This window comes from Lissotriton helveticus, chromosome 3_1, assembly GCF_964261635.1.
Source record: "Lissotriton helveticus chromosome 3_1, aLisHel1.1, whole genome shotgun sequence".
Taxonomy (NCBI): domain Eukaryota; kingdom Metazoa; phylum Chordata; class Amphibia; order Caudata; family Salamandridae; genus Lissotriton; species Lissotriton helveticus.
In genome coordinates this window covers 402,567,776-402,593,701 of record NC_136061.1, presented here as the reverse complement: position 1 = coordinate 402,593,701, position 25,926 = coordinate 402,567,776, and the positions used below count along the sequence as shown (strand labels likewise).

General features: G+C 45.4%; 1 protein-coding gene across 3 annotated transcripts in view; it reads right to left on the bottom strand.

Annotated features, from left to right (window-relative positions):
* The window catches only part of MYO1C (myosin IC), a 457,043-nt gene that overhangs the window by 4,740 nt on the left and 426,377 nt on the right, over positions 1-25,926 (bottom strand). For all 3 annotated transcript variants that reach the window (XM_078680174.1, XM_078680173.1, XM_078680172.1), the window contains exons 26-31: positions 15,397-15,490; positions 15,259-15,314; positions 5,485-5,620; positions 4,316-4,386; positions 1,825-1,922; positions 1,114-1,213 (exon numbers count right to left, since the gene is read on the bottom strand). In XM_078680174.1, coding sequence (XP_078536300.1) covers positions 1,114-1,213; positions 1,825-1,922; positions 4,316-4,386; positions 5,485-5,620; positions 15,259-15,314; positions 15,397-15,490 — 555 coding nt within the window. The remainder of the gene's footprint in view (positions 1-1,113; positions 1,214-1,824; positions 1,923-4,315; positions 4,387-5,484; positions 5,621-15,258; positions 15,315-15,396; positions 15,491-25,926) is intronic.

Here is a 25,926-nt window from a genome sequence, read left to right as displayed (position 1 = left end):
CACAGAATCATTTACATTTCAGGATCCATTTACCAGACAGGGCAGCATAAGGCTCATAACTATCTTTTCAAGAGGTCATTTCTTCCAGAGCAGATAATGTTGTGAGTTTAAGGATATCAGCACATTGGTTAAGTCAGTTTACTTACAGGACGAGTAGTAAAATGTGGTTGGTTGGAATGCTGTTTGAAGTGGATTCTGCTGCCTTCCTGTGCAATATTATTGCTGAAGGGCGCAGACTGGCTTGCCCTTCAAGAGACCTGGTGAGGCAACCCAGTGGGTGATCTGATAGCATGGTTTGCAAGAGCATTTTACTAAAATAGGGGTCATTTTTGCCTGCAACATCTAAGTTGTTTTCACTATTAAAGCGCTCCTCCACAGTAAATTCTGGGCTGCTGATGGCAGACAGGTCAACATAGGGTCTTCACCATGAAAGCTAGTAGAAAAGGCCCTGACCCCTGTGAACAAGGAATTTTGTTTTAACAAGAATTACACATGACCTTGCAAAGAAAATGGTGCCAGGGAAACAAGTGCTGATCGCATATGTCACTAAAGAATGCCCCAAGATGCAAAGGATGGTTACACCTTCATAGGATCAACAACGATAAAGTTGTATAATTGACCTCCGTTTTACGAGTCACGGAGAACAAAATGGACTGCTGCTTTTAGCATCTCACTTTCTCTGCAAGAAAGCAAGACATTCCCTTCTATCATTTGAAGCTAACACAAGAAAATGTTCGCTTTTCTGTAACAGACAGCACTCGAAAAACAACAGTTGTACACCTATTAATTCACCTTGAGTGAGGCATAACATTAAAGTGCCTCAGAAAGCTCGACTTCAAGTGCAGACAATTACAGGCATTGCAGAGAAGGAAAAACTGACCACTGGCTCTCATTATCTACGAGAGCAACACAGCTTGAGCACAGTGATTACCCGTAGGCTTTGAAAGAACTGGACACCAGAGAACCTCCAAAGCATGTCCCTCAGCTGAACATCCCAGAAAGCAGAAGCTGATAACATACAAATATGCCCTCAGTGAAGTGTAGGGCCTTTCATAAGCAGCAGAAGGGGGGGGCTTAGGTGGATCTGACATAAGAGACTAGAGATGGTCTTACCACAGAAAGATGACCATTCTTGGCTTTGGTTACTAGGTGCTCGGGCCCTGCAGTGAAGTCAATGATGCCTTCCTTCCCCTGCCCAACAGTAAACTTTATACTGCAAAGAAATAAGACAATTACTGAAATATTAGACAACACAGGTTCATAGTGCTCTCTTGAGAACCCTTATAAAAGATCACCCTTCTGCAGCGCCACCGACAGACTGATCACGCGCTCATTAGCCAATAGCCATCTGGAGATTACATGCATTTATTCACCAGCCCACTCACGCTTGCTTCCCTGTTCATAGCACATCCTAGAAATTACTGATACTCGTTTTCCTATTCAAGGGGACTCCCGAAACAGTGATTATTCTCATCTAAATGACAATGGAACCACTGAGGCAGGGGTGTCTCGCAGTAAACGGTCTATGGTACTCTTTGTGATCTCCCATATGCACTAACTTATCACCATACTCTCTTCTGAAGCAAAAACGACTTTCAGTTTGTCACACAGCAGCTCACACTCAGCTGCTCAGAGCACACTCTAGCGATCACTCGCACGTCTGAACATACCCATATAACACCCCTGGAGCATTGATTACTTTCTCAAGTGCCCTTACGCACCTAGAGCTGGGACCCACCTGTTCAGAGCACTCACTTCTGCAGGTATAACTCACACAGCCGACAAAAGCACCATATGACGTGGAAACAACCCACATTCACTTACCTCCCCTGGCTTATGTTGATGTTGTCCACTTTATCCGCACTTATGGCAACTTTAGTTAATGTCTCAATCACATTATCGCTCTGTAACACCACATCTCCCTGGCAACGGAAAGAAAAGCGTGACTGGTTTTCTCCATCTCTAAGGGAAGCCTTCAGTCATATCCCAAGCTTAACACCTGGTTCACACTGATCTTAGATGGGTACAAGAGCAGCTTCATTTGATGCAAGTAACCTAGCTGCTCGCTTACTGGTGGCTGGGACAAGAAGAGTGCTTCTCCATGAAAATAGTGGAATCAGTGAAATGGAAATGAACACAAGTAATAATCAACTTCAAAAAATTGTTACAGGAATATATTAACAAAGATAGGCAATTTTATAACTGGGAAATGGGGAAGGGGAAATGGGGAGGGGGGGCTGGCCTGATATAGCCTACCAAATAATGAGACAGTACTCATATAAATAGCAAGTCGAGATAAATGTCAAAACAAAAAGCACAATTTAAAGTTATACACCATCACAAATGTATCTAAAAGTCAAAAGGCTGTCCCATTTACGTTGGTGCTCTGGCGCGACAAAAACTGCAGCTCAGAAGACCTTCAATAAATGTCTATGTCTCTATCAGCACAAACTTTAGCTGTAAATGACTACAAGAGTCTTTGAATAACTCATATGTTCCAGCAGTTCCTCTCGCCCCTGTACTAGTTGCTAGCTCTAGAAGGGTGGACCACAGGTTGATCAAGGGAAGCTGATTTTCAAGATCAAGAACTTTACGTCGTCACACCACTGGCAGAAAAAAGAGGACTAAGATGCAGCAAGCTTTACTACAACAGATACTACAATCCACAACTTTGCCGAATTCAGAATCTTAGGTCATTCAGCACTGTATCACTTAAAAACCGCTTAACATATGCATACAAGAAGCCAGCAGCAATAGTCGCCCCTGGAAATCCATACTGCAAGTATAAAAAAAGGGACAGTTTTATTTACCCCCCCCCCCAACTCAAAACGACTGACATCCTGCCAACCTCAGAAAGAATTCAAGAATGTACCCAAAGCAAGGTGACCTGCTTCTCCAGAGCACCATGACTAAGCCGGCAACGGAGAGGAAGGAGGCATTCTAATGTTCCTTCGCTGCATTTGCTCAGTCAGACATGGAATGGAACCACGCAGGGCGTTCTCATTACACAGGCCTGCTTGGTCTTGTTGGAGACCAAAACAGGCCATTCTGGTCAGCTCTTGCAAGATGGAGAATAAAAGCAAGTCCTTCCGAAAACCTGCTTTATTATTAGGGAAATGAAATACCAGGACTGACTGCTGAGGAAAGCCCACTATGTTACCTAATCAGCGATTTCTTGGATTTGGAGAAACGCCTTACAGAGTGGGATCGGGTGAGCTGCTAGGATATCTGACGTGTTAAGGACACAGGAGATGCTCTCAATCAGTAATTCACAGACACCCTTCTTCAATAATTCTATGCTGGTTCTCATTAGATCACCTAAAACATAATTTAACGCAGGTTTCTGCAGTAGATTACCTGCCACTCACCAGTATGTATGCTACTATTGCTGCATTAACAACTATAGCCCCCAAATGCACCGCACTTCCAAAGCATGCCCTGTCTCTCACTGGAGCATCTGCTGCAGCGAATGCTGTTCAAGCACTGGCCTCTGCTGCCAACCGAATGCAACTTTAAGAGCTTTGTGTTCCTTGGACTCGGTAAAACTCCATACCCTGAAAGAATGTTTTTGAGGGGAAACCTATACATTTTTAGACAGTTATCGGGATAAATATACATACGTAACCCGTAATGGTGTGTTAAATATGTTGTCACCACATCAATAAAACACAAGAACATTAACAATGTTTAAAAAGCAGTTAAAATAGTTTTATAAATTTAGGTGGTACATTGCTGGTAAATGTTCTTCACAAAGACCATACCATGCTGCAAAATCCAATGAAATCCAATCTCACCCCCAGGCCATTGCATTAAGTGCTCATCACAATATTAGTGCTCCTTCAGTCTCGCCAGTACATCAATATCTCTGCATCAACTCACCATTGAGACCTGCCATTGGACAGTGAGCCTGCATGAATTGTCACTTCACTGCATCACTTGATTAATGCCCCGTGAGCTTTGCATGAATACTCCCTGCAACCATTACTGCATTAATAAGTTACTCATTCGCCATCACGGCATTAATAGCTCCTTCAACCAATCACTGCACAGTGTCCTCTCTGCATCTGGTAGTGTTTTAGATACCCTTAAGCATATCACTGCATTAGTGTCGCCTTTGCCCTCATCGTGTCAATCCTCTAGCCAAAACTGTTAGTTTCTCCGAGCTCCCTTTAACCACTGTCACTTCCCCCTTTCTGTGAGAGTCAATGTGTCAGTGCGTATCCTCACCATCAATCTCTAGCCACCACCTGCTGCATACTTAATGCTTTATTCTATACCACTTATAGGTACAATAAACAAAGTGTTTTCAACCTACCTTCTGCTTGTTATCATCGCGACTAACATGGAGAACAAACAGGTTGTCACTTAGGCTGCTGACCGAGATACCTACACAGAGATGAAAGAATGGTGTGAGTACAGCACAGAATCCATACAAGACCTATTACCTGTCCTCCAGGCCCAGCCTTATGTTCAGCACTAACCCCAGCTAGGCATCTAGCACTATCACTGCCATTGCTCCAGATCCAAGCACTAAGCCTAAAGATCTCTTGCGCTTTCTGTAATATACAGCAATGAGTTTGGAGGCTGGTGTAAGGCCAAGGGCAGTCCGGACCCCGCAAAGTGTGTTGTTACATACTGGTCATTAACAGACAGCCAGAGACCAGGGTTTAAAAGTAAGTGGTGATACAGATCAGCTTGAAGGTACACCAGGCATAAAAACTGACCAGATGCTCATGGCTACCAGAATCCTTTCTTTGGATCAGAAATGCAAAGTCACGCTCTCCGACTCCCATCTACTATACTTTCGCTCTTCAGTAAAAAGTAAAGCGCACCCCTGTTTACAGTACAAGTTGTAGCTAGTTTAGTCAATGCATTGACGAGTTCCCAGCCATTTTCAATACTCTAGGGCCCACTCCCCAGCACCACTGAACCCTTCCAGGAGTGCTAATGGCCGCTGTTTCTTGGTTCTTTATTGCCACACAACAGTAAAATCTCTCTCATAACTTAAAAATATACATGTTTGCTAAACGTTTACTTTGTCTCAGTTTCCAGATGACAACTCTAGCATGAGGGTATCTTCTTTTCCTGTTGTCATCCCAAACCTGCCATCTAGTAGAAGAGATTGAAATGGATGTCAGCTCCTTTCCCACTGAAGAGTCGATTGAGCTTTGGAGATTAAATTCTAGAGCAATGTATTTAATTGTACGAGGGGAGATGATACTCTATATCCATCTTTCCAAATGTTGAGCATTTTAGCATGGCTGCCCGCTAGTGGGAGACTTGTGATCACAGCAGAAAACGAGGCTCATGGTTTTCTGATTCCATTAATTTGTCTTTCAATGTAGTTACCAGTGGCTCTTCCACAGGCTGAGGGTGGAATGAAGGGGGTTGTTTAATGATTTAGATGCCCCCGCCAGAGTCTGATAATGCCATACTTCGGATGGCAATGATAGTACCAAGGAATGACCCCAAGTGTACAGTTACCTGTTAAATTGGCGAAATCAATTCGTTGCTTGAGTTTGGCTTCTTCAGCAATGAAGACTGCATTCTGGGCAATAAGCAGCTGTCGTCCCCGGGCCTTGAAGCCATTACGGTCATACTTGGTCACAGGTACTCCATACTGTAAAATAAACAAAGAAAAACATTTTGGCTTTGTATGGATCATCTTCTTTGCTTGGACTTCACAATGCTTTTGTTTGTGACCCAGTATGTGTGCTCTGAACCAAAATAATGGTGAATAATTGGTTGCCTAGAAGCGTCACAGTCTGAGTAGTCCTCTCTTCCAGGTGCCAGACTAACTTGTTCCCACAAAGCACTACAACAAGTATCCTTATCACTGGCCCTAGAAGAGCAGCAATAGAGTGGGATTAGCAATCCTGGGAAGAGAGTCCAGTGTAAGCTTAGGGATACAAGCTAGGACTAGTTCTGCTGGCAGGGGTTGAAAACTGGGATGGTTTATCTCCATGCTTCCAAAGACTATTAGCGAGTCTTCTGCTACCTCCCAAATACCAGGAATTGTTCTCTTTCCCACCGGGGTGAGTGCAGCCCTTTGTTATGAAATTAAATGTGCAGCGGATTGTGATGACTCTGATAAATATTAGTTCCCCCCATATGGTCACTTCTCTCTGCTGAACCTTTCTGAGCCCAAAACTCATGATGTCTCAAGCGATACCTACATCAGTTATCTGGCCCTGGGCCTTCCCGAGGATCAGTGGTATGAAAGTAGGGTGGTGACAGGTTTGGGGTGGGGAGGAGGGAGAGGAGATACCAGTTCATAATGTCTGACTTCAAGAAAGGAAGTTCCATAGTATACTCTCTGCTTTGCAGATAGTTTTTCTCTAGTAGTGTTGCGACCTTTCCAAGAGAAAAATACCGGCCCTCTGATCACATTTTAAAATTATGCAAAGGCCCAGACATGATTTCTAAGAATATCTTTAAAGGAAATCATCTGTATTTATTTTTGATACGGCCTTTCTGTTTTTGTTTAATTATCAGTCAGGGTTCAATAAAGCAGCTGCAGAACACACTTTAAATTAACGTTTAGTGTTTAAAGTATTAACTGATAAAATAGTAGCCGTAGGTAATTTTTAAAATGTATACACTGTCAGGGACATTTAAAAAATGGTCATGTCGGTATAAAACCGGCCAGGTGGCAACTTATAACTCAAACTGAGTACAGAGGAAGGTCATATACTATTCCTGCACAAGTGTCCTCGGATTACTTTAACTGTCCAGCAAATCTACACTCCTTCAACAGAAATGCCCTCACTTGCTAGAAAAGAAATATAATTCCCATTACAAATATATATTATCAATAAGTTGAATTTGTGCCACATGGTAAACTGCTGAAACTATGGAGTTTTTATAGCTTTGGTAACATTCTGTAGACAATAGGTTTTATACTTAAAACAGGCTTTTACACATGTCAGAAGGAAAATGCTACTTACAAGTATGCATCTGTTCTTGGCATGTAGGGCTGCAGAACCACACACTGTTGCATTAGATCACCATCTGGTGGTGGGCACTTTGTTGTTGTCTTGGAAGAGTCTATCAGGTACATGCATCATCGTTGCCGTTTGCGATTCCTTAAAAGCGAAAATTAAGGAATCGCAATTAAGGAATCGCAAACGGCAATGCATCAAAAAATCACAATTTATTTAGCGATTCCTTATTTTTCCTTAATTGCGATTCACAATTTGCGAATCGCAATTAAGGAATTCCTTCCCATTGATTCCTATGGGCCAAAAGGCCCATAGGAATCAATGGGAAGACAATCTCAATTTGCGATTCGCAATTAGCTAATCGCAAATTGAGATTGCGATTTCAAGGGTGCAGGGGTGTCCAAAGGACACCCTGTTGCACCCCTGAAATCAATCTATGCACATATGTTGTGCACACACATGCCCTAAGGGCATGTGTGTGCACACAACATGACAGTTTGAAAAATACACAAAATTGCATTTTTCAGATTTTTCACAAATTACCATGAGGTCCAACCTCATGGTAATTTTTTCCTCCTAATTGCGAATTCGCAATTTGTTTTAGGTGTCATGCATTGCATTTAACCGCATGCGTGCGGGCGGAATTCCGCTCGTACGCTGACTTTTGCGAAACCGCATGTTACGTGACGAGCTGGGCTCGTCATCAGCGTAGCAGGAGGCTACCTCATGACGAGCCCAGCTCGTCATCAGCGTGCAAGGGGTTAAGGAATCGCAAATTGCGATTCCTTAAATGCAATCGCATTTTTAGAAATCGCAAAAAATAGAGATTTCATGTATTTTTGATTGATGCATCCCAAATAGTGATTTAGGAATCGCAAACGGCCGTTTTTTGAGATTCGCACCGTTTGCGATTCCTAAATCGCTTGATGCATGTGGCTGTTTGTCTGTTGGATGACTCCTCCCTTAGATCGTAGTGCGCATGGGCATCAACTCCATCTTCAGATTGTTTTCGCCTTTGGGCCAATGATGGGGTTGTATGAGTACAGATAGAGATGACCATGTGTTGTGTATCTAAATAAGATAATACTGGAACAGATACAGGTAGCCGGGGAGGCGGGTGGGCGTGTGTGGTTCTGCAGCCCTACATGCCAAGAACAGATGCATACTGGTTAGTAGCATTTTCCGTTCGAGACATATGGGCAGCAGACCACACACTATTGCATAGATTGCACAGCAGTTTCTCCCTTAGCGGCGACCACCCGCATCTGTTGCAGTAGTTTGAAATATTGTTTTGGGTACAGCCTGGCCCACACTTGCTTGTTGTTTTGCCTGCACATCTACACAGTAGTGTTTTGTAAATGTGTGCGGAGTAGACCATGTAGCTGCTTTACAGATGTCATCTAATGGTATATTTCCTAGGAATGCCGTAGATGCCCCTAATTTACGGGTAGAATGAGCCCTAGGGGGAATGGATAGAGTGTGTTTTGCTTTTTGGTGACAAATTTGAATGAACTTAACAATCCATCTTGCAATGCCTGATTTTGAAATAGGATTTCCCTTATGCAGAGGAGAAAAAGACACAAACAGTTGTTCAGTTTTACGAAAAGGTTTCGTCCTATCAATGTAGTAGAGAAGTGCTCTTTTTAAATCGAATGTATGTAGAGCTCTTTCTGCAACTGTTTGCGGTTGGGGAAAAAATACTAGCAAATCAATAGATTGGTTGAGGTGGAAAGGTGAAATGACCTTTGGCAGAAACTTTGAATTTGTTTTAAGAACCACTTTATTATGATGAAGTTGTATAAATGGTTCTTGAATTGTTAATGCTTGGATCTCACTTACTCTTCTAAGTGAGGTAACAGCTACTAAAAAAGCAACTTTCCATGTAAGTAACTGTAATTCACACTTATGTAATGGTTCGAAAGGAGGACCCATAAGTCTTGAGAACAACATTTAAATTCCACACTGGAGAAGGTGGTATTCTGGGAGGAATTATTCTTTTGAGTCCTTCCATAAACGCTTTGATTGCAGGTACTCTAAACAATGACAAATGTTGTCTGTTTTGAAGATATGCTGCTATAGCAGCAAGATGTAGCCTGATTGAGGAATACGCTAAGTTAGATCTTTGCAGATGTAACAGGTAGCATATGATGTTTTGTATGGAAACATCTAAGGGGTTGATGTTATTTGTGCAATATAGAACAAACCTTTTCCACTTTGCTGCATAACATGCTTTAGTGGTAGGGCGTCTTGCTTCTTTTATGACATTTATACAATCAGGTGGTAAATTTGGTATCCAAATTCTAAGACCTCAGGAGCCAAATCGCTAGATTGAGCTGCATTGGGTCTGGATGCATAATCTCTCCATGGTTCTGTGTCAGTAGATGTGGGGAGAGTTTTAGTTTGTGATGTGGTACTACTGAGAGCTCTAGTAGCGTGGTGTACCAGGGTTGTCTTGCCCACGTTGGTGCTATGAGAATCAATGTGAGAGAATGTTGCTGTAGCTTGCGTACCACTAATGGAATTAGTGGGAGAGGTGGAAAGTGTACGTACATTTGTTTAACCAGTTCATCCATACCGCATTGCCTTTGGATAATGGGTGTGGGTATCTGGCGGCGAAGCTTGGGCATTTGGAGTTGTGGTTTGTAGCAAACAGATCTATCTCTGGTTGACCCCACTTTTGAAAAATGGCTGAAGAACTTGATGATGAAGTTCCCATTTGCTGATCTGTTGTCTCTGACAAATTAACAGATCTGCAACTTGATTGTGAACTCCTAGTAGATTTTCTGCTAATAGAAAAATGTTCTGAGGAATGGCCCACCTCCATATGCTCTGCGCCAGCCGGGAGAGCTTTAGGGAGTGTGTTCCTCCTTGTTTTTGAATGTAGTACATTGCTGTCATATTGTCCGTCCGGACTATTACAGCTTTGTTTGATAGGTAATGCTGAAACGATTTTAGATCTAGAAAAATCGCTAGTAACTCCAGATGATTTATGTGGAGTAGTTTTTGTTGCATTGTCCATGTACCCTGTACTGTGTGTCTTTTTAAATGCGCTCTCCATCCTGTGAGAGATGTGTCTGTGGTTAGTATCATTTGTGGTACAGGTTCTATAAACGGCCGGCCCTTGGAAAGGTTTTTGGTGTTCCATCATTGCAGAGAGCGATATCTCTGGTCGTCTACCACCACCAGATCTGTTATTTGTAGCTGAGCCTCATTCCACTGACTTGCCAAGCACTCTTGTATGGGGCGCATTTGTAGTCTTGCATATGGTACTATGAAAATGCAAGATGCCATCATTCCTATCAGCTGGAAACCTAAGGAGTTAGGCCCATATGGACAAGTGGTTAGGCTGGACCCTATTTATATAAGAAAAACACAAAAATGCCTGACCACCATTATTTTTACAAAAAATTCAAAAGGTCAAAAACACTACTTATCTAATTTGACCAGGTATTTTTATTTATACCAACTATTTGTATCTATTTTTAAATTTCTTTATGAAAACATTTTTTCTGCAAATAAGACACCTGTACATCCACATATTTACACTAATATACAATGGAATTGACAAACAAATAATGACATTACAAAAAACTTTAAATCAAATGAATACCAACATCCTACATAAAACACAAGACTATTAAACAAGACCATACATCATATAATCATGTGCCTTGAAAAATAACACTTCAATCAATTCAAAATTAAAGGAAATTAGTCAAAGCATTAAACCAGCAACTGCTGGTCCAAATAGTTGTGATTTATTGACTAAACTCCTTTAATTTTGAATTGATTGAAGTGTTATTTTTCAAGGCACATGAATATATGATGGTATTAGTTTGACACTCGAGGTGCTGTAGTTACTCCGAAAGGGAGTACCTTGAATTGGTAGTGTTGACTTTCTAGAATGAACCGCAGGTACTTTCTGTGCGATTGATGGATGGGAATGTGGAAGTAGGCGTCCTTGAGATCTAATGTGGCAAGGAAGTCGCCCTTTTTTTGCAACGGTAGAACTTGTTGTAGTGTGACCATATGAAAGTGGTCTGATTGTATGTACAGGTTTAGGGGCCTTAGATCTAAAATAGGTCTGAGAGACCCGTCCTTTTTGGGTATGAGAAAGTATAGAGAATAAACTCCTGTGTTTTGATGTTGTTTTGGGACTGGTTCTATTGCATTCTTTTGCAGTAGAGATACCACCTCTTGTCTTAGCAGTATAAGGTGTTCTTGTGACATGGGACGCTGCCTGGGTGGCATTGTTGGAGGAGTGGAAGTGAGCTCCAGGCAACAACCTGACTGAATTATTTGTCTTACCCACCTGTCTGTGGTGATGGAGTTCCAGACAGGTAGGAACTGTTGTAACCTCCCCCGACAGGAGTGGAATGGTCTGGGGGGATGGAAGGGAAGTCACTGTTTGGGAGTAGAGGCGTTGCGATTGTTGTTTTCTCTACCTCTACCCTTATTGTTGTTTCCTCTATAATATCCTTTACTAGGCGAGGTTTGGTTGGGCGCTTTGTAAGAAGAGGAGGTATTGTAGGTTTGAAAACCCTTAGAGGCACCTCTATATGAGGAGCGACGGAAGGAAGGTCCATGGGCTTGTGTTTGCAAAGCTCCCATGGATTTTACTGTGTCCGTATCTTTTTTCATCTTTTCTAGTGCACTATCGACCGTTGGACCGAAAAGACGTTGTTGGTCAAATGGCTGGTTTAAGATGCTGGCTTGTACTTCTGGTTTGAACCCAGAGATGCTTAACCATGCATGTCTACGCAACAATACCCCTGTATTTATTGCTCTAGAGACTGTGTCTGCTGTGTCTACTGCAAAGCGTAATGGAGGTATTTGTAATAACCTTGCCTTCCTGTATTAGGTCAGAAGCCCTGGTTTTATATTGTTCTGGCAAGTGTTGCATGAGTGACTCTAACTCATCATAATGAGCTCTATCATATCTTGCTAACAAAGCTTGAGTGTTAGCAATCCTCCAGACATTGGCTGCTTGTGAAATGGTGCGTTTTCCCGAAGCATCTAAAAGCTTAGACTCTTTGTCAGGGGGTGGAGCATCCCCTGTTGTCTGTGAGTTAGCCCTTTTTCTCGCATTTGACACTACTAGTGAGTCCAATGGCAACTGTCCTTTAATGTATGCTGGATCAGTTGGAGCCGCTTTGTACTTCTTTTCTAGTCTGGGTTAATTACCCTGGCTCTAACTGGGTCTTTAAATATTTCGGATGCATGTCTTACCACTCCACTAAGTATTGGCAGTGTGGTTGTGGTCTTATGTGACGACATTAGTGTGTCCATTAGGAAGTCGTCTTCCACTGTATCTGTGTGTAAGTCTACTCCATTGAAAGTGGCTGCTCTATGAATGAGCTGCGTAAACCCAATAGTGTCACCTGGGGGAGATGGTCTAGACGGGTATACATCGTCTTGTGGCAGATCTGGTGCATTATAATCTTCTCATGGTTCACCTGATGGCCCAGGAATATCATCTGGGTCATTAATGTCATCTATGTGATGTTCACTCTCTACCTCTTGTGAGTAGCTATCCCCATCATCCTCATCTTGTGGTATAAGATTATGTGTACTAGATGGTAATGTACAGGAGAAATATCTATTGGTATTTCTACTTCTGGTGAAGGAATCCTTATGGGTGAAGTTTGAGCATGCTTTTTTAGAGGAACTGGCGGTGGTTTAGGATAGTCAATTTTCCTCTTTTCAGGCACTGAAGTGATATGTCCAGTCTTTGGATTAATATGAACAGTCTTTTGCTTTGGATCAGGTTTGAAAAGCTCTTCTACTGGAAAACCCTTTCTCGGCGCCGATTTATTTGGTTTGGGGCCGAAATGCTTAGCTTTAAGTGTCTATTGTCTTTGGAGCAGCTTTTGGTTCCGAAGACTTTTTCCTAGGATCGTTGCTCTTTGGATCCGGAGTTTTTGTTCCCAGAGTACGTTTGGACTCATCTACCTTTGGAGCCGAAGTATGTTTCGGTACCGGAACCGTTTTCGGGTCCACTTTTTTCGGAACCAGGGTGGTTTTTGGTTCGGTAGCTTTGGGAACCTCTTTCGGTGCCGAACTTGCTTTCGACTCGACCGCTTTCGGTACCGAAGGATGCTTTGGTGCCAGTGTTAATTTTGACTTAAGGAACTTCTGCTTTTTGGGACCGACAGACTGACTCGAGCCCGAGTCGACATGAAGCTTTTTTATATTCTTCGCTGCCGAGCCAGAAGGCGGTGCGTCGGAAGGTTTTGATCGGTGTGCACCTGGATCCAAAGGTGGAGGTGGAACCGAAGCATGTCCCGGTATGGTGGGGTGAACAGGGTCGACGTCTGTACTCACGACCTGTTGACCAGCTGGAAGATCGTCATCTTCGGATTGATCCTCCGCTCCAGAAGCTGAATCCTCTGCTTCGGAAGCGATGTCTTCGTGCTGCTGTTCTTCAGCGTCTACTTCAATCGGAGCCTCGTCTATGATGAGGTCTGGTGTCGATGAAGATGACTGCGCCATTACTATTCGAGCTCGACGGTCCCTGATGGTTCTCTTGGACCGGAACGAAGTGCATGCCTCACAGTCTCGACTCTCGTGCTCTGGAGATAAGCACAGATTGCAAACCTCATGAAGATCGGTGTGAGGGAATTTGTGTCCACACCGAGGGCACTTCTTGAAGGGTGTTCTTTCCATGAGCCAAAGGCCCAATTGCACAGTTGGGCCCGACGGCCCCGACGAACGCTGGAATCGAGAAGTGAAGCCTTTCTTAGATGCTGGTAACCGGAATTACTGTCGACGACGATGCCGATGGTATTATGACTGATTTATGAATTCGAAAAGAGATCGTAATGGGACCGAACAATGAACACAACCGAGCCCGATGGCGGAAAAAAACAATCTGAAGATGGAGTCGAAGCCCATGCGCACTACGATCTAAGGGAGGAGTCATCCAACAGATGAAGACTCTTGCAAAAAAAACAAAGAAGTATAATCGTCCGGGCCCACCACAAGATGGTGATCTAATGCAATAGTGTGTGGTCTGCAGCCCATATGCCTCGAACAGGGTTATTCTGACATGTGCCTGATACACCTTTTGGCCTACAGCAACTAAGGGTGCAGTAACATCCCAGAAGCCATGTTTTTAAAGTCACTTTTGGTGCACATCAATACTGCATCCAACGCATAACTTTTAGTCCCATTTAGGCTGCTTTCTGCAAAGGCTTTAATTAAAGTCCAGACTTGAAATTGGAGTTCGCATATTCTCCATATTTATGGGTCAGTGTGCACAGTGAAAAGTGTCTAGCTGGTTCCCGGCACCTAGAGTTAACATATGCTGGCAATCCAATTCCCTAAAAATAGAAACAAACAGGAGAGAAAAGACTCTATTAAAACCCTCTCTTCAGCTGAGCATCCCCTGCTGCCCTCATCTTAGGCTTTATTTTTGGGAATGCCATCAGTAGGTGCAAATGGGTGAAGGCAATAAAATTAACCACTAGATTAATCTGGGGCAAGATTTGAAGAGGAGTACAAATGGATATCACCCCATATCCAAGCTGTATTAAAGAAGTAACTCTTCTGAAACACGTTATTATTCATTCTGAAAATGTACTAAATTATCATCAGTACCTTTAGGGTTCTAACCACAGGCATAAGCTGCCACTTATGCTTGTGTGCTGCAGCTCCGTCATCAAATTATGAATGGTCTACGGGTATCAATCTTCTCTCTGAAATGCAAGCCACAAACACTAACCCAGTTAACTGCACCCCCAAAAGCCATGTCAAGAACCCCGACCTATCCTAAACCTAAGAGTGAGCAATCTACTCCGATCTGGGCAAAGTATTTATTATCCAGAGACAACCGTAGAACCACTACTCGAACCTCAAAGACAAAACAATCCCCAATACTCCAGCTCTAACATGTAAAATATGGCAATGGTGTGCGCAGGCCAACACCCCTTCCGAAGACAATAACAGATACAGGCTTATAAGTCCACATTGGTCCAGGGGAATTCTTCACTGCTGTTAACTGTTTGCTTCTGAGTTGCCTACCACATTTGATTAGTCTGCAAGTGAAATATTACATACAGGACTTCTGTTGCAATGTATCCAATCATTTGATCGGCAACTTAACCCTTCAATAAAAATATAATACAATTATTTTGAAAAAATATGCCAGGATTAACAGGAGGCATGCCAGAAAGTTAAAGAGTAAAGCAAAGTCAATATCAAATAAAAGACTGCACTGCTATATAGCACAACCTCAAACACAAAGCCCAGAGAGAAGATAGTTTCCCACAGCAATCTACAATCCCATTGTTCTGTAGTTTGCATTAAAATGTTGTACCTGGATCGTCTCGTTTTCCAAGGCCTGAAGAACTTTGGCATTGATTTCTTCATTGCCTGTAAAGAAAGCCATGAAGTGAGAAAAGACCGGTGACTAGGAAACAGTATTTGCAGTGTGTACTGAGTAAAAAACACTTACCCAGACGAGTGCTGATAAACAGTCTGGGAACACTCTGAGGATAGTTGTCTTTTTTATCCTTAAAGATCTCACTAGCCACCACTTTCTGCTCCAGCTGCAAAATAGGTGGGGAGATATGTTAGAAGAAGAACAGGAGAAATTACAGATCATTAAACAGGAACTAATGCCCACTCTCTATGTGCTATCAAGTATTGAAGAGGAGATCCTGGCAGACCAGCATGTGGAGTAGTAAATTCTAATTTAAAACTAAGGGTCACATTACACGGTACTTCAGACACATCGCTAGCTTTCAATGGAACAAGTTACTTAACTTCAGTACTGCTCTTTCTGGGAGAGACTCTATATAACTGCACATTCCTCACCTTTTAAATAACTCCCAAGAAGTCAGACTGGATCTGGAAAATTTTGAGCAGTACCGATGAGCACTGTCAGGTGGTGTTATGTTGGGCCGCACTGATGCCGTTTTGCTTTGGTAATGACGTGTGGAGCCATATAGGTGCCACTCCTGTTTGCAGACGTCAGTTGCTCTCAAGGCTCTCCGTTCCCCGAGAGGCAGAGCCCCAACAGCAAATTAGCGCCGACCAGTGTGCCGATTTCTTGACTTGGGATCTTTTTACAGGGCAGAGTCCTATTCACAGAATGGAGAGGGTTGAAGAGGAATCTGCAGATAGCATTTCTAACAGAAAGAGCATCACAAAGGTAAGTAAATTGTTCTTCTGATAAAGCCTTCTAACCGCTGATTCCTCACCTTTTGAGTAGATACCAAAGTAATACCCATTGTGAAATGGGTCGCCGAATTGGCTCTAACCAAAATGTTCTGTAGGACCGAGCAGGGAGAAATGCCCCTCTCGGTGAACCTGGCTGTCCTGGCAGTAGTGTTTCATGAACATATGGAGGACACCCACATAGCCACCTGACAAATGTTCAGGACAGGAACCTTGCACGCCAATGCAGTGGTAGCAGCCTTCTTTGGCGGAATGAGCCCTTAACCCTTCTAGGGGCAGCTTATTGGCCACTGATTAGCAGATCTTAATGCAGAGCTCGATCCAGTGAAAGATGGTCCTTTTCTGCAAGGCTTTGCCCTTCTTCGCTAATGCAAAGTCCACAAAGAGCTAAACGTCCACCTGGTGTTCTCTACTACAATTGAAGTAAAAAGTTTGTGCTCTTTTGGTGTCTAGGTGATGGAGTCTCCTCCTCCTCCTCCTTAGAGGGGTGTGGCGGAGCAAAGAATGCCGGAAAGGTATTAGTTTGACCAATGTGAAATGGTGTTACTACATTTGGAACAAAGGATGACAGACTTAGCAGACCAGTCTATCTGGGAAGAAGGTGGTATGTTGCAGGTTGAAACACAGAGTTTGGAGCTCAATCTCCAGTCATGCCAGTGTTATGGCAATGAGTAACACTGTCTTGAGCATGAGAAGCAGCAATGGACAGCTGTGCAGCAGCTCAAAGGAAGTTCACATCCAACATGTGAGGACCAGATTAAGATCATAACAAAGTGGGAAGGACAAAACAAAAGCTGGAGTCCTTGTAACAAAGGTATCACAAAAGGTAATTTAAATAATGTGGGCAAATACTGCAACTGTTACAAGGCTGATAGAACTGAAAGATACCCTTTAACTGTGCCCACAGCAAAGGTTTGTCAGGCCAGAGCGAGAACAAATAACAAAACATCAGGTTACTTTACCTGAATGGGAGCAATGTGAAGTGTACGGCACCAAACAACAAAATTGTCTCAACAACAGGCGCATGCAGATTTTGTCAAGGGACATCTAGCTGCCAAGATGAGATCATCTACCTCCATGGGAAGGTTAAAGATGTTCAGCTGTCAAAGTGATCCCCCGCTTGTTGCAGTAACACATGGCGGTGGTTTTGTCCGTAAGCCCCGGCACCAGCCTCCCCTTGATGGATGGAAGGAAGGCTCTCAATGAGAAGCGGTTCCAGAAGATTGTTAGGGAGCCGGGACTCTGCCAGAGACCAGCAGCTGCTGATCTCTACCCCTCTCGGTCACCACTGTCAAATCTGGGTGGGATATGGAGACGGGTCTACCACTGACCCTATTGTGTTCCAGCAACCACCACCGCAGGTCTTTTGCAGTCTCCACTGAAATCTGGACATGGTTGGAGAGATCCCCTTGATGAAGGGCCCAACGGCACATTAGATCCCAAAGCAGAGCCCGCATACACCACCTGGCATTTTTGATCCGCAAGATGCAGGAGGCCGTCAATCCCAGCAGTTTCATAGTGGTCCTCAATGAGATACAGGACAGAGGCTGAAAGATCGGGATGATAGCCTGATTTTCCTGGACTCTTGTTTCTGGGGAAGACACAGAACCGAACTGTGTCTAGAGTAGCTCGGATAAAAGAGAGCTTCTGAGAAGGATACCGGTGTGACTATGGCACGCTGATTGTGAACCCCAAGGATCTCGGGTTTGCCATAGTCTGGAGGCAGATAATAACTGCCTGGGCCAAGCCCACCTTCAACAGCAAGTCATCTAGGTAGGGGAAGACTAGACACCTAACCTCTGAAGATAAGTTGCCACCAACACCATCACTTTTCTTAAAACTCAAGAGGCAGAATTAGGGGAGCACAGCAAACTGTTAATAATCCCACTAAGAACTGCTGGGAGCATCGGTGAGACCACAGGAGGGGAATATGGAAATATGTATCCTGCAGGTCCAACACCACCATCCAGTCTTCAAGTTCTAGGGCAGGTAAGAAGAGGTCAGGTTCAGCATCATTAATTTGTCCTTCTGGAGGGGCAGGTCTAAAGCAGGATGAACAGCTCTGTCCCTTTTTGGGACTAGGAAGTAGCTGAAGTAACAACCACAACCCACTTAGATGCAAAAGGGCTTGCAATGCTTGTGGTAAACCAGACAGACGGTCCTCTGTCAGTCATGCGAGAGATGGTGGAAGGTGCAACAGAGTGGCCAGGAAGCGGATGGCAAACCTCCTCTAGGCAATTTGCAGGATTCACCTTTCTGATGTTATCGCCTGCCAACCCGGTTAAAATCATTGGATCCTGGCTCAAACCGGGTGACTGGGCTTTCCTAATGGCACACTAAACAGGTTTGGCTGGTGGAGGTTGTGGAGGTGTTGGAAAGGGCGGTAGACTGACTGGAGTGCTGCCCCCTGACCGGTGGGTGTCATGGCCACAAAAAGACTGGGAACCCGTCTGAAGTGGATGTCTGTTTGAGGCGCACCTGCCAGAGCTATGGAAAGATGGAATAGGCTTATGTGGTTGGCGTGGCAAAGCAGATAAGCTCAACTAGCATGCTGTGGCCCTGCTGTCTTTGAAACGCTCCCAAGCAGAGTTCACTTCAACCTCAAAAAGGAAAGCCCATCAAAGAGCATGTCCATTAGATACGACTAAACATCGCTGGAGAAACCCTTTGATCTTATTCAATTTGTGAAGACAGATAGTGACATTAGTGCCAATTGCCCAACCAATTGGATCCTTAGTATCCAGGCCACAGAGGATGGTAAAGGATGGCTCTTCCCCAAAACTACTATATTCTGAGAAAGGACCGGGTGTCGGGCAAGGGCGGGGGAGTTGCAATTGTGGTGGATAGTCGCTATACTTGCTCAATTGTTCCAACGGAAGATATTCAAGGGGTGGAGTCTTTAGGCTTTTGTCTGTCTTTCTCGCCCCACCACTCATGTGCCGGGCTATTGGTGTATAGGCCACCTGGTTATGTCGGATCTTTTCATGATGATCTTCACATTGCTATTCCTTCAATAATTATGAAGTTTAAGCACTGTTTGCTTCTGGGGGATTTCAACATCCATATGGATGTGGCCGACGCGGCCGATACCATTAAACTCCGGGATGTTACAAACCCCTTTGACTTGATTCCTTATCTCACCACAGCCACGCACAATAAAGGCCACACTTTGGATCAAATCTTTTCCACTATCCCTATTTTCCTTTCCCTTCCCTTCCTTTACCTTTGGTGTGGTCAGATCACTATTTAGTGAATTTTGATATCTTGCGTGTGACTAAGTCGACCATAACCGGCCCCTGTCCACAGTCTACTGCCACCCGCTCATACCACCGCGTGTCGCCTGACATGCTAGCTCAGTCTTTGGCCTTACACCCTTGCCAGTTCACAGGTGATTTGGACTATGACTTAGATCTTTTTCAGACCTGGCTTACTCAACGCCTGGATGAGCTGGCACCCGCTCTATGGGTTACAAGCACAATTCTGGCGCCTCATCTCCCTGGTTTACTCCGGCGCTACATGAAAGCAGAAGGCTCTGTAAGAAAGCTGAGAGAGCCTGGCGCAAGAATTATGAGGTATTACTTAAGGAGGCCTATAAGGAATGCATTAAAATCTACCATAAAGATATTATTTCGGAGAAAAATTCTTATTACGCTAAAAGAATAGAAGCGGCAGCCAATACCAGTAAGGAAATTTTTACTATTGGCAAGGAATTCACCTCCCCTTCAACCTCAATCTTCAAATTTTCTCCTTCGGAATATTGGATTAAACATCTGGCCAATTTTTAATATAAGACATTCAGGCCTCATTTATGCTGACAGGCTGACCTAGCGATCCTGGTCTTATTTCATCTGTTCCTTTTTCCGATTCTGAGCGCTATCTGCTCACGAATTTTCCTCCCCTCTCCCCACAAACATCACTGGAACTTTTATCCAAACTAAAATCTGGGTCACCATCGGATCCATGCTCTGCAAAGTTCCTTCCTAAGATAGCGCATGTCATTAATCCCTTAATTAATCCAGTGCTTAATCACTCTCTTAAAACTGGCACTGTTCCAAGCACCTGGAAAAAGGCTTTCATCCTCCCATTACTAAAAAAACCGAAGGTAAGTAACTCATACATCTGATAAAGACATCTAGCTGCAGATTCCTTAACTTAGAATAGATACCACAGCCATACCCCAAAGGGGAGGTGGGTATTTGACAGAACAACAGAAAGCGACAAGCATCCGGTCCGAGAACAGAGTGACAGATAAAGGGGGAAAGCTGTGGCGGAACAGCCAGACAGCAACCCAAGCAGCTCGAAGAGCAGAAATAAAGGGATAGTAGATATCCTAAAAATGCCAGAATGGCGCTACACCATACCCGTATAAAAATGACAGGTAGAACGGCATGAGCCCTATACCAGAGCAAAGAAAGAGAGAGAGAGAGGAAGAAGGACCACTCTCCGCTTAATGGCGCATGATGAGTATGCCGACCCAAGCTCAAAAGGAACCAGAAGAGATGCAACCAGAGCCTAACAGACTAGCCTAGAAAAGGAAGGCTGAAGGAGCCGGAGCCAAGAGCCCAAAGGTAAGAGCTAGAACCAGAGCAATGCGTTGGGAATAGCCGGCGGGGCAAGCAACACGCCAAATGCACACCCAATCCCAAAAAGGGGAAATAGGGGCAATAGCATCAATTTAAACCCACTGAAACAGGTCGAAACATGCAGCAGGCAAACGGCCATAGAGACCTTAAAGTGGCTTACACAAGAAGCATAAGAGAGCCCGACCGGGCAAGCTAAGTGACAAACAACCCACAATGTAGACTGCAGGCAGTAGCCAAGGACCACTGCCATCAGAAGAGCTGTACCACAGGTGTAGCTTTAACAATAGTAGGTGATAATTTGGAAAAAGGGCATATCCGAAGGTAGTGGCCAAAAACACCAAGGTAACGAATGGTGGGAAGAGTCTAATAATTCGAGACCAACACATCAGAAAAGATACGTACAGAGTCGAACAGCAAAAAGGGAGCATATGTCAAATTGGGAAATCACCCCAGTAAGCGGAAGAAAGGAGGACCCTATGGGCAACTTGCAACAACTCAGAAAGCTCCCCCAGACCTGAAGATATTGGCCCAGATCTTGCACCCTCGAAAAGAGGTGGCGACGTAGGAAGAGGAGTACCAAGGCAACCGGCATGTATACATAAATGTATAAACATAGAATTATGTAGAGACAGAACTAGCCAGGAGCAGGAACATGTCCATACCGGATAATACCTAGTACAGTAAGGGCAGATAGGAGCTGTTTTTGAAGAGGAGACCATGAAACCTCCCAAGGAGGTGGATGACCATGGCGTAAGCAGATGGCACCAGGGACAAACATAGAACACCGTACAACGGACCACCAAGCGACGCATGGAGTCCACAGGATCTGCGGGCCCAGGTGAGATAAGCAAAGCTATATAATAGCATACAAGTACTCCACATGGAGTATGCATACCCCAAACAACGGGGAACACCTCTTAGGGCAATAAGCCAAGCCAAAAGAGTGCAGTAACGAACTGAAGCCGGGAACATGAGTTCCGAGCCGTATGACAATACCGAGCTGAGCCACTGGCTCAATACCACAGACAAATGACCAGACACAGCAACCTGTGGAACACGGCCACAGCAGGCCAACAAGCAGCTCAAAGCAAAAACGCATCCAAGGGATGCCAATAAAAGGGTAATCACCCTTGACCACAGAAAAGAGAAGATGTAAGGCTCACTGCCGATGTTAAACATAGAGTGCATCTAAAGGATGCCTAATGAAAAAGTACCACCATGGAAGACGGGCCTAAGAAGACCTAAGTGGGAGGACGAAAGCCCGCAAGGAGCCGGTGAACCTCCGATTCGGCGTGAGCATCAAACAGCAAAACCCCATCAAAGGGTAAGTCAACCAGTCGCTCCCGGATATTTTCAGGGAAGACGCTATCTCGCAACCAAGTGTGACGCCTTAAGGCAACAGAACCCTCCATAACTCGGCCCAAACAATCTGCAGTATCTAAGGCTGAGCGGATTGTGAATTCGGCAAGGTCGCGGCCATCCCGGGGGAGGTGAAGGAGATCAACGCGAGCACCTTCAGAGGTGGCAGAAAGTAAAGACCCCGCAGAGTCCCACAGGGCAGAGGTAGCCGAAGCCAAAACACACACTGTATTTAAGGACCGTAGGGCTGCAATAGTGGATGCAAAGATGTTCCTACCCGATGACTCAAGCCATCTGGACTCTCGAGAGGGAGGAAACGTTAGAGGGGGTAGGGAAGGAAAGGCTGTCTGCAACACAAACCCCTGCGCATCAGGGTGGACAAAAAGACAAGCAGGATCATGTGGAGCTGGACGGTGGCGGTGCAAAACTGAATGAACCACCGGGTCACCTGAAGCAGGCTGGACCCAGGTACCCAAAAGGGCAGCATAAAGGGAAGCCTCAAAGGGCAGAAGCGGCTGGCCAATGAGACCACTCTCAAAAAAGCAGCACCTGCCTCAGTAGCCCTCCGCGGAGGGGACAACAGCTCATCAGTAGGGGAGGTAGGTAAGCTGACCCTCCCAAGACACTGAGGGTGTAACCAATGCCCCACGGAAGGGAGCCCCATTGAAGAATGAGGATCCTGCTGTGGCTCCTGGGGAGGTGAAGAGCCTGCCGCATTTGGGAGCTGCTGAGGAGGCTCCACAAATTCCAAGGGGGACATTGGCAACAATACCTCTGGCGTCGCCGGGCGTGAGTGCGACGCTGAACTCTCTCCAGAGGCCTCTAGCGAAGAGTCCACAACCCGGCGCCAAAACTACGTGCGGGGGCGCTGATGGTGCCTCGTCAGTCACCGACTCGGCTGCATCCAGCGCAGAGTTAGTGCCGAAACTACGCCAAGCGCCCCTTCCGAAGAAGGATAAGGCGCCAAAGCTGGGGAGGCAGGCCTCTGTCACCGCACCAGCGCTGACTCTGCCTCAACCAGGACAGGCTCCGACTACGGAGAAAGAAGCGGAGTCGGGGAGGCAAGTTTACGGCACCGGAACGGCACCGCCTGCCTGGAAGCCCGGGGTGTGCTCGAGGCAGGGCTAAAAGCACCGGCAACCAACTGCGACGCCACAGCGGGGCTATGCGGCGCGGCAGAGGCGCCGTGGGTGGTAGAGGGGGACCCAACTGGGCCGCGCCCTGACAACTCCATGTGGACCGTAAAGGGGGTCCCAACCGGGCCGAGCCCTAATGACACCACATCTCTGACGTTCCTGGGGGGCAAAGGCTTAATTGGTGCCGGTGGGCAAACCCTCCGGTGAGTCCGGCAATCCCACAAGTGGAGGCCCCGAGGACACCCCAGGAATGGGAAAGGACCCAATGGAGGCCTGCAAAGCTGCAGCATAGGCCTCCATTTCGGCCCGAGTCGCCCCCAGACACGGAAAGGGCGGATAGAGGGGGGTGGGGGGTGACTGTCTGGAGCGCATGTCCGAATTTGTTCCCAGAACCAGTGCCCCTGACAACAGAAGAAAGGGAGATCGAAGACCTCGGAGACAAGAGCCTCGACTTACCAAGTGGCGAACGACGGCCCCGGACCCCAGAGGGCGATCGACGGCGGAACCGGACAGTAGAGGGACCTGCGGGCGATGAAGAGGCTGGGGGACGAGACGACTCCGACCGGGACAGCCGTGCAGAGAGAAGCTTCATACGGCGCTCCCGCCGTGACTTCGGCTTCAGGTGTTGGCAGGCTTTGCAGTCCGAGGAGTCATCCTTCTGGCCAAGATCTCCTGAACTTTTTAGATACTGGATCTGAGACTCTGCATCGCTTTGTATCACTGATCACCTTGTTCTTTGGCACTATACTACTACTTGATGGTGACACCACTACGCTACTCTCTTACTACCGACCAATATATGTTACACCTTGGTGTATTGAATCACCCTCCCGATGCCCCCACCCAGTGCTTTCTCTATCCTAAGAAATTGGTATAAGCCATCCACAACATCCAAGGTTTTACCTGAACCCTTCTGTAGTGGGAGCAATGACTTGTGCCGTCTTATATTACTTGTTTACCTGATTGTATTTTGATATGTTTCTGTACATTACTGTTATCCTATTATGTTAGTGATTACTATACTGCTCCCATTATCTTGTTCATTCCTGCTGCCCCTACCCCTGTCTCTGTGAAGCGCTCTGATATCTGTAAGGATCTTGTTCGCGCTATATAAAACTTTGAATAAATAAATAAATAAATAAATAAATGGTGCTCGCCCAGACACCACATACAAATAAGATGCTGGTCCGTCGCGGACATCTGCCACGAACAGGAATTACGAGTTTTAAAGCCCGAAGGCATCACACGCTGTTCCTGACGCGAAGCGTCGAAAAGGAGGCCTGAAACAGGCCAGAGGAACTGCTCACTCTGGATCCGCGTTGCACGTGGAAACTAACGTCAGCGCGCCGTGAGGGACTTATGTGACCTCGCTGACATCACGTTGTTGTGTAGCATTTTAGAATCAAGCGTAATTTACCCATTCATGCCCTTATATAGCTATAATTCACATTGCCCTTATATAGGCATAGAAATCATACCCATATTTAGACATAACCCATCCAGTCCAAGCTACAACGATTTTTTGGAAAACTCGGCTTCAGCAGTCAGGGACTGTTGGAAAACGAGGCAGCATCTGTGAGGCCTGCACAAATAACATGACACATTTGTCCTTCACTGGGAACCAAACACCTTAGGGCTGCGCCTGACTCTCAGAGGGTAGCGTTGCAGAGCAGTCTGAGGCTTATTCAAGGGAGGTGGTGTGGGCTAGTAATCACAATTTGCAGGTGCGCAAAAATAACACTCAATAATTGATTGTCCAGTCTGTACTTTGCTTTATAAAAGTAAGAGTACATTTATTAAACACACACACCACTCAATACTATACACCAATTTACAAATATACATAAGCTGATGGAACTACTTTGTGACATTGCATAACATCTCCACCGCAGGGGGGGGGTGGGGTCTAGTACCACCACTCCCATGTAGGCACATCATCTTGCCCCCAATGCAGTGAATTGGTCTTAACCTGGGGCGAGGGCCCAGCGCACTGGCACCATCCAGTGGCGAACCCCCCATAACCTCAACAAGCATTAAACAGGCTACACCTGCATTGGTGACACATGACCCTGACTGAGCATCTCCTACTGACCATACAGTATGCACCTCTTCATCTTAAGGGCTAACAGTCTGGGGTCTTCTCCTAAGCGCAGCAAAAAGAATACATGTTTACGCACACTTTAGAATACCAGTACTCCGCACATTTGGATATCATTAAAAATGCAGTGCAATTACAGCCCCTAAAGGCATCACAGATGATCACAGGATTAAGTAAATATAGTCAGACACCCTAGCAGGAGTGTCTAGCCACTTAAATCCACTTCGCTTATGACATCACCTTAAACCAGTACTTCAGATGGCACATCAATCTCTTGAAAATAAATAACCATTAATAAAGGCATTTCGGTGCAATTACACTCTTCACCTCCAGGAGATGCCCTTCTCCAGACATCCCCCACTCAGCCCTTTCCTCCTCGATGCAATTATCAAAACAGCCTCAGCTGAAGAACAAAAGTTCCAGCCCAGAAGGTGTTAAATGAGGGTTGAGCCCTGGAGGGGTTATTCTTTTCAAATCCCCAGGACACCTAGGGTGACTTGTCATCTTCGCGCTGGGGGAGACTGCGTTGCTCCTGCAGCTTACCCGGCACCTTTGCACTCATGTGGTGGTGACCCCGTCCTCCTGGGGCCACCACAAGCAAAGAACACGCGGTTAGCCCTTGCAGGCCG